At 39.8% G+C, this 9,332-nt stretch overlaps 1 protein-coding gene across 2 annotated transcripts in view; it reads left to right on the top strand.

The window, feature by feature from the left end:
* LOC143294853 (apolipoprotein B-100-like) overlaps positions 1 to 9,332 on the top strand; it is a 143,440-nt gene that overhangs the window by 49,311 nt on the left and 84,797 nt on the right. For both annotated transcript variants that reach the window (XM_076606358.1, XM_076606359.1), the window contains exons 13-16: positions 4,436 to 4,695; positions 7,403 to 7,630; positions 8,383 to 8,492; positions 9,048 to 9,256. In XM_076606358.1, the coding sequence (XP_076462473.1) occupies positions 4,436 to 4,695; positions 7,403 to 7,630; positions 8,383 to 8,492; positions 9,048 to 9,256 (807 nt within the window). The remainder of the gene's footprint in view (positions 1 to 4,435; positions 4,696 to 7,402; positions 7,631 to 8,382; positions 8,493 to 9,047; positions 9,257 to 9,332) is intronic.

The following is a 9,332-nucleotide window of genomic DNA, read 5'->3' as shown; positions in this document are numbered from 1 at the left end:
CCCCAATCACAGACATGTTACAAACCTTACAAAGTCGTAACTCTCGTGGTATGCCCTTGTGTCTCCCTGTTTCTATTTCCAGCTTACGATTACTACTTCGAAATCTGAAGAAGCTGATAACGTAATTAACAAGCATTTCACACACACACACACACACACACACACACACACACACACACACACACACACACACACACAAAACCAAGTGACTTCCGTCTATCGTCTGTGAACCCCATATATCAAGAAAATCGTTGTTAGCATTCCTGGCAGTTGATCACTGTGAAAAAAACAGCTGAGTGACAGGTAGGTACCCGAGCCCCCCTCTCCCCTTCCCCGCCTCCTGTCTGCCCTTGACCTATTGTCTTATACCACTCCTCTATCTCTCCTCCCTTGCCTCGCCTTTGCCTTGGTCACTTAGCTCCATGTGGAACCGTTGGAGCACCGCGATGCTGACTCGTGCATCGTGCACTAGCCTTCTCCATTCTGGACGATCACGTGTGAGTGATTGTGTTTCAGCAAATGTCAGCCTTGTCAACTCTTCAATGTTGTCAGACCATGTTTTACTTTGCATTTCTTCTCTCCCCCTCTGCCGTTCCCTGGAGGATGACTTTGACAAGGCTGTTTGATCTTGACAATATCATTTCGGTTTCCGTTTCTTCACTATGGTCAGTAGTTCGTCGTGTGGCCCCATATGTTGAGTGATGGTCTGGCGAACTTGCTCGTTGGTGATGTCTCCCCTCCCCCTCTTCTCAAATTACATGAAAGTGCTGCGTCTCCACTGTCAGTCATGGTCACTCGCTCAGATATGATTGAATAGATGGATTGAAGAAAGAGTAGGATGTTGATGTCAGTTTCGTCACTGTCCTTTGTCATCACCTTCGAGTTCGAACCAATCAGATGGCAAGATATATCCATCTCTCATCATTATACTTGCACATAATGATCAGCACACCATGTAAAATTGTGTAAATCAGGTAACCTGAACCACTTGACGAAGTGTCCGATGCCTTTTTAGCGTGTGAGGCAAACCCTCTTTACACGCGCGCTCCAGGTGGTCCAGTTAGCAAATCATTAATGATAAAAAAAGGAGTGAAAGCCCATGATTTCTCGCAGAGTGAGAGAAATTGTGGGATTACAAGAAACTGTGGTCGTTCCCCTCCCACGTTTTCTTTCATTTGTGAGAAAGCGTGGGAAACCCCCCTTATTTTTATCAAAAAGATATTTCCTTTATCATCAGAGTTGCTTTCGTGTCTTTTCCTAATGCAAATCTTAGAGAAAAATAAGAGAGAGGAAAAGAAAAGAGAAAGAGGGGGTGACGACGAAGACGATCATGGTAATGACAGTGGTGTTAGCAAATCATTATTCAGAAAATGGTTTAATTCTCCTATTGTATATGGGGAGTTACAAACCGCTATAGCTTCTCTTAGCAATAAAAAAAAAGTTCAGTTGGCATCGATGCACTATTTAATGAGATACTAAAATACATTCCAAAAATGTATCGTTTTCCTACACAAAATATATCAGAAATGTTGGATATCTGGAACTGTACCACAGATATGGAAAACACCAATAGTTGTACCAGTTTCAAAAGCAGGAAAACCTAAACGTAATAAAAATAGCTATAGGCCTATTGCTTTGACCTCGCATGTCAGTAAATTAATGGAAAAAATAATCCTGTTGAGAATAATAACTTACTCTGAAAATAATATTATTCCAGTGAACCAGGCTGGATTTAAAAAAGGAAGATCGACAGTCAAACACCTAGTTAAGATTACAACTCAAAATAAACGTCAGTTTGCTCGCAGAAAAAGTGTCCTAGCAACGTTTTTTTTTTTTTTTTTTTTTAACGTAAAAAAAGCCTACGATCAGTTGGAATATCTGGTAATCTCTATGGGTATAAAAAAGGTGGGTTTCTTTTTTATCTAATAGAATTACTCAAGCAAGGTTGGGAACACATTATTCTTTGCCAAATAAACTTGACATGGGAATTCCACAGGGCTCAGTTATAGCCCCTATTCTCTGTAATATTCTTATTCAGGATCTCCCAAATGCAGTCAAATCGTATAGTTTTAGTACAGTATGCTGATGATATATGTGTGTGGATGGGTGTCAATCTAAAAAAAGTCAACCCCACAAAGAGCACAGAATTACATTCGTCGTTTGTATCAATCTGATCTTGATAATCTTGGTAACTATATGTTTGAAAATGGTCTAGCTTTGTCGACTGAAAAAAACATGTATGATATTGTTTAATTCTGGTGGTAACCCATCTAGCATACCCATTTTTAAATTGCTTGGTGGCGTCATTGATTATAAACAGGTGGTGAAGTTTTTAGGTGTTTATCTTACTTAAAACTGACATGGAACATTCACTTTGATTACATCTTAACAAAGGTAAGGAAAAATATCAATTGTATGAAAATTATAAGCCGCTGACCCTGGGGAATGGATACAAAAACATTGATTCATCTTTCCATGGCTCTTGTAAGATCTAAGATAGCCTGTGCACAAGAAATATTTTTCAGTGCACCTAAATGTCCGTTACAAAAGATTCAAAATGTAGACTGTGAGGCTATTAAATTTGCCCTTGGAGTGCCCTCTCATGCATCCAACCAGGAAATACACAAAACAGCCGGAATTCTTCCTTTAAATGAACATCGTGAGTTAGCAACAGCAAATTTCGCTGTGAGATACACTTCAATGACAAAAAAAATCATTTCTGATGAACTAACATTGATTTTCCTAAAAGAGCTATAGCCGTTTCATCACAAGAGACAGTTGCAACTTGCGTTTCAAATTTGTTAAAAGAATCTGATGTTTACATGAAAGAGTTCGCTGCAAAACCACATCATACTTCTGTTGCTTTTTGGGAAATGTTGGAAGCAGATTTTTATATCACTTATTCTGAAACAAAAAAGGAAGAAAACATTAATATCACGACAAGTACAGCCAGAATTCATATAGCAGAAGGATATCAGAATCAATCATCTCCATATATTTACAGATGGATCTGTTCTTGATGACAAAAATGATGGTGCGGCTTTCTATATTCCTGCCTTTAAAGTTGAAAAATCTTACTTTATTGGAAAACATCTTCCCATATTCACGGCTGAGGTAATTGCTATTATACAAGCTCTGAACTACTTCGTGAGCCATCAAATAGTTTTCTCGAAAATAGCATTCTTTGTTGATTCCAAATCAGTACTTTATGCTCTAGAATTATTTAGCCTTGAAACAAGACCTGACTCAGTAACTGAGGCAAATCATTTGGTACATTGTTTGAGGATTAAAGGGACTGAAGTCTGTTTTTGTTGGGTGCCTTCTCATGTGGGCATTCATGGCAATGAAACTGCTTATAAAGCAGCTAAAAGAGGAGCACAAGATTCAGAAAAATAGACAAAAATACATGTCCGTCTTTCCGTAAAAGAGGCATACACTTTGTTAGAAAAATCAGCATGGGGTTGATTTCATAACCGATGGAAGGAACAGTTTTTGAAACATAAAGGGACATTATTCCCTGAGAATATTATTAAAGGAAAGATTCCGAATCCATGAGCTTGCTATACAAGATTAATAACCTCTACTTTCTTCCGTATAAACTTAATATGCTGAAGACAATGTATAGTAAAAATGTTACATGCATCTGTGGTAAGCAGTTTAGCTTGCATCGTTGTTTGTTTCACTGTCGGCAGTTACGTACCTTCTTGCCCAAGTATTTCAAAGAGAATAACTATTCTGCAGATGATTTTTGGAAAGTTATTTCTGACGAGATTCTTTTGGTCAAACTTTCACAGGCATTAGTTCATAGCCCTATTTCTACATTCCTTTAATGTACTTCAGAATTTTGTTAATGGTTACTAATTATTATTATCATTATTGAATTGTTACTGTTAAATGTGATTGCATGTTAGTTATGCATTTTTTAGTAGTTACCTTTACTGTTTTCTTCTTCTCTGCCCCCCCCCCTCCGCCCTCTTTTTTTTTTTCTTTTTAATCGTCTAATATCAGTGATAGTGAAAAGACGCTATACTAAAGAACGAACACACACACACACACACACACACACGTAAATTTCAAAAAGAAAATATTGATCACAAGATACAAAATATTATTAAATTATTTTCCCCCCCTTCCTCACGCCCCCCCCCCCCCCCCCCCCCGTACCCCCCCCTCCCCCCCCCCCCCCACACACACACACATCCCAACACATACACACACGCGCGTGTCATAGTACACAACAATCATAAAGAGTACTCAATCCAGAATACAACCTACAAATTCTGAAACTCAAACTCCCTCACTCACTGATAGTCATTCTAGTTCATACTGGAAAGGGATCAGTACTACACTACGCTACAGTATACTACAGTATACTACACTACTGCACATCACTGCATTGCACTTCACTGCACTGCACTCTACTTTTATTGTGCAGTCTACGAACTGTGTGGCGCTCAGTTCTGAAGACCAAACCTCTCCCTGTTCTGGAACAGCTCAAAGGCCGTGGTTCACAGTACGCCGAGTTCTCTCGCTATGTGGAGCATCCATTGAGCAAACATCTGCTGGGGGCCAAATTAGGGATAGGGGTGGTGTTCGAACCATCCAATCTGGTGCCCAGTCAGCTGAGGGTGTCGGTCAGTTCCGTCCTCTTCAACCATTCCGTGGAACTGCTGGAAGTTGGCGTAGACATGCAGGGTGAGGAAAGTGTGAAGGTGATTGTGGTAGCGGGCTGTGCTTCATTACATTTTGAATGGGGGTCCGGTTTACCGGATGGAGTGTGTGTGTGTTTGTGGAGGAGAAGGAATTTTGTTTAATGCCCCGTCATAAATATATCTACTGGTAATTGTAGATATTTTGTTGGAGTATTTTCACATATGAATGTTGTCGTTTAAAAGGCAGGAGAGAGGAGGGATAGGGGATGAATGGTGAGTAGGGGAAAACCGGGTAGATGGAGGATGGAATCAAAGATAATGTGTGTGTGTGTGTGTGTGTGTGTGTGTGTGTGTGACCCTGTATATATATATATATATATATATATATATATATATATATATATATATATATAAAATGTGTGTGTGCGTGCGCGCGCGCGCGCGCGATGTAAACATTGACAAATTCTTTTAGTCTGAAATACTTTGTCAAGAAAATTTGGCTTTAGAGTAGGAAAAACTCAGTTCTTTGAACTCAATTTTATTGACTCACTTGTGCAAACAAAGTGAGACTATGTTATAACCTGGTGTTCGGTTATCTCTCTCTCTCTCACTGTGTGTGTGTGTGTGTGTGTGTGTGTGTGGTAAACTTTAACATTGCCATTTTTTCTGGAAATACTTTGCCTGTCAATACCAGATTTGGCTTAAACATAGTAGGAAAAAAATCTTCACAGTCATACCAATAATAGGTTATTAGTCTCCCGAATTTAGCTGTATTTCCGAATCATTAACAGTTTATTTCGTTGATGTTCGTTCCGTATTCCAAAAACCGCTGTTAACCCTTTGCAGCTTCCCGATTGTCTGGTGACAATACGCCATGACCTCGTTTTTCTTGTTCGCGATTAAAAGCAAAGAAATACACATTCTGGACAAACACATACAATGACACTAACTACATTGTTGATATGTTTCTGCATATGAATATTCTAAAGTGGACACCCAATCAACTAGAATGAACAGAAAAGAAAATCTGAACCGACCGTTTCACTGCCTCCTCTACACGGCGCTAATCAGTGCAGATCTTGATAAAACTTGTTGCAAAGCCTGACGGGATGGCAACGTCTCCTTTTCCGCCGAATTGAAACAATTTCTTGGCGGATAATCATTGAGGTGTTTACTGTATATGAATGTTTTAAAGTGGATACTGAATTACCTAGAATGAACAGAAAAAAGAAATTGAATGGAAGGTGTCCTAGTTTCTTTGTGAATGGAAAGACAAAGCGTGTTGATCTTGGATCTCTGCAGATCTATATATAAAAAAACAGACTTATATTGCAGTGCTTTTGAGGTGATGGGAACGTCTCCTTTGCCTTGGACTTGAAATAAATCATTTAAATGCCCGAAATATACCAAAATAACATGATTTAAACCACGTTATGACTTCGATTGCCACTGTCGATTTATTCCGCTAAAAGATCATGCTCAAATAATAATTTTTGAAAAGTCAATAGTGAATCCGCCTTAGCGCAGTGGGTAAAACCACTGTCTCGACTCAAACATCCGTGGTTCAGATCTGCAGTGAAGCCTTTCTTTTCTTTTTATCTTTTTTTTTTTTTATCTTTTGTTTCTTCTTATTTGTCACGAAGCTGTATATAATTATGATAACGAATAGAGAACACATTTCAACAAACTAATTTTCATTTGATTTCTTTAAGTGTGTATCACTTTCTTGTTATTCTAATGTCAATGACAGTGCACTTCTTGGAAGGGCACAGGCATTGTAAAGAGGCAAAAATGTTTCCATCGTTAAGTTACTGTTACTTTTTTGTCACAAAACTCAGCCTCTTCATAACATTGTATAATCAGAGTTTGACTAGTTTGAACTAATTCGTTAAAAAAAAAAAAGAAAGAAAAAAAGATTAATTCAACAGTTCAGTCACTCAAGTGGTCGTTTTGTCTACAAAAGAAGCCTTCCCCATGACTTCCTTTTATGCATATCATAATCAGCACAAGGATCGCATTGTAACTCGCACTGCGCATGCACGTCTGATGTTATCAGGAGAAAGTCACACGTTTTTCCGTGGGTTCCTAGATAGCTTAGATTAATGTGACAATAAAAGTAAAGAACATTTCGAAGTTTTTGAAAATGAGCGTGTGTTTTCAAAGATTTGGACAACGAGGAGCCATAATTTGCGTCCGTACCGAAGATGTAGTGCTAAGATAGGTTCGAACAGGCTTGGATATTAGGCTACAATCAGTGACTTTATCCTGAATTGAGTCAAAGAGAAGACGTCGACATGATCGAAATGTTTGTGGGAGAACGCGTCAGATCCGCCGATTTTGATTTGCGTTTTGCGATTTTTGTTACGATTTGTCGAAGGCGAAAAGCCGTCATGAAGATTGGCCTGAAATTTTGACAGATTTCTATTGTGACCAAAACAATAAAATACCGATTGATGTAGGCTGCATAAGCTAGAATTGTTCCTTTTCCAGCCCACAACTTTCGATTCGACAAATACTCGTTCCTGGTGAGCAAAAAAAAAAAAGAAAAAAAAGAAGATTTGGATCGATACATGTAAAAAGTAGTACCCCCCACTCTCACCCCATCCGCGGCATTTTTGACAGTTCTGTTGTTCAGCAAGAATCACATGTGGGTCATGAAGGCTTTGACTCTTGTTTGATTTAAATATAACCTTTAGCAGTTTTATGGCGGTAATGAAGCAGAGTTTCCTTTCTCTGTGGCTTTATACAAGGTATGGAGAATATCGCCAGAGAGCTGCTTACCCAGGGTCTGTACCCAGCAGACGGCATGGGTGCTGGCGTTGCTCGACTGGTCCAGGCCATGCTGCCCAAGACTGGGGAAACCCCCACTCTGTTTTTCCAGGACATGAAGGTGATGGAGGCCCTCAAAAAGCTAATGACCAGGATCAACATGCCTAGTGGAGATACTGTGCAGGCCCAGTTCCACGTTAAGGTGTTCGGTAAGCTTTGAGTTCCAACTTGTAGAAGGTTGTTTAAAAAAAAAAATCTTTATTTAGGATTGGAGAGGTGTGGGGTTGGGTTGGTGGTGGGTATAATGTGTGCGCGCGCGCGTGTGTGCGTGTATGTAGAACTTCTAAGCAATGCAAGTTAAAAAGAAAATCCCATTCTCAAATACAAATCATTTCGATGCAATAATGCACCAAGCAATGCGTGCAATTGAACGCACATGTTTGAGTATTTGTAGGCATTTTGAGTGAGTACGTGTATGCGTGTGTATGTTTCCACGTACGTGGGGACATTTGTTTGCAGGTGTGTAGACATACGTGCTTTTGGCGTGCGCGCGCGCGCGCGTGTGTGTGTGTGTGTGTGTAGTGAGTGTCAGTTTATGATCAAATGTCCAAAGGACAGAGTAAAGAAGACCCTGCTAACTATTTCAATGATAAACGATATATTTATCACTTCTGTAAGGTGATGTATAGGGGAGGAAAGAATAAGTCAGTTAACAATGAAAAAAATTACAGGCTAAATTATGAGAAAGCTATGTAGGTTTCGTTCTTTTCTTTTTATTATCTTTTATGTGTTAGTGCTTTGGCTTTTGTGTGTGTGTGTGTGTGTGTGTGTGTGATTTATACATACTTCTAACGGTTACTTGATTCTTTATTGTGTATTCTCTGCACCCTTCTAAAGAATGAAAGTGGTAAAATGTGTGTGTGTGTGTGTGTGTGTGTGTGTGTGTGTGCACGTGTTATAGGCAGCGAGGTGGGATTCGTGGACGCACAGGACGTGGTTAGGATTGTCCGTGGTCAGAAGCAGTCCATGGGCAGAGGCAGACAGCATGCTGGAGTCACTACCTGGGCACAGGTCAGTCCACCACACAGGCACTGCCTCACAAGAAATAACAATTTCCCAAACAACCATCAACTTTGCTTCAATAGTTACTGTATCAAACTCAGCTCCTCTCTTTTAATGGTTTTTTTTTTTTTAATTTTTTATTATTCCATTTTCCATTCTTGATAATTATCCATTGGTTTACATTCTCACGTTTTCACATTCTTTAAATGCCTTTCTTACTCCTGTGTACACAGCAAAAATTACCCAGATTTCAAAAAAAAAAACAGTTCCAGCGGTGTTTATTTTCTTTTCTCAAGATTTTTGCGCAGTCATGTTGAACGAGTCAGTTAACGTTTTACATACACAATGTGTACTGCATTATGATAACGGCGTTACTATATATAAAAAAAACAACGACATGCCATGGCTCTGTTCATGCTGAAATTGTATTGTATCCTGGTGATGATTTATCATGTTTTATTTTAAAAAAAAAAGAAAGAAAAAAAAAAAAAGATTCTTTGTTTGAAGGAAAAGATTTTTCTTCGCAAGGTGGGAGAATAAACGGATAAATCTTAACCTTGGCAGAAACTGGCGGAGGGGTTGAAACTGTTCGTGGGCAAGTCGTCCAATCTGGTGGAGGTGGTGAGGATGTTCCCTACGGTGGCGGGCCTGCCATGGCGCGCCCAGGTCCACGGCACCATGGTGGCCTCTGCCTCCTTCAATGCTGGCGGTGACGTGGCCAAGTTCCTCACCCGAAAGGGTCCGCTGAAGATTGCTGGAGACGCCGCTGCAAGGTGAGGTGTTCAGATCGGGAAAGAAGAGGTGTCGGTTGGGGGTGGGGAAGGAGTGAGGGTACAAGTGGAGGGGAAG

Source organism: Babylonia areolata, chromosome 20 (assembly GCF_041734735.1).
Source record: "Babylonia areolata isolate BAREFJ2019XMU chromosome 20, ASM4173473v1, whole genome shotgun sequence".
NCBI classification, from domain to species: Eukaryota; Metazoa; Mollusca; class Gastropoda; order Neogastropoda; family Buccinidae; genus Babylonia; species Babylonia areolata.
The sequence above is the reverse complement of the archived record's forward strand: the minus strand, read 5'-3'. Positions and strand labels throughout refer to the sequence as shown.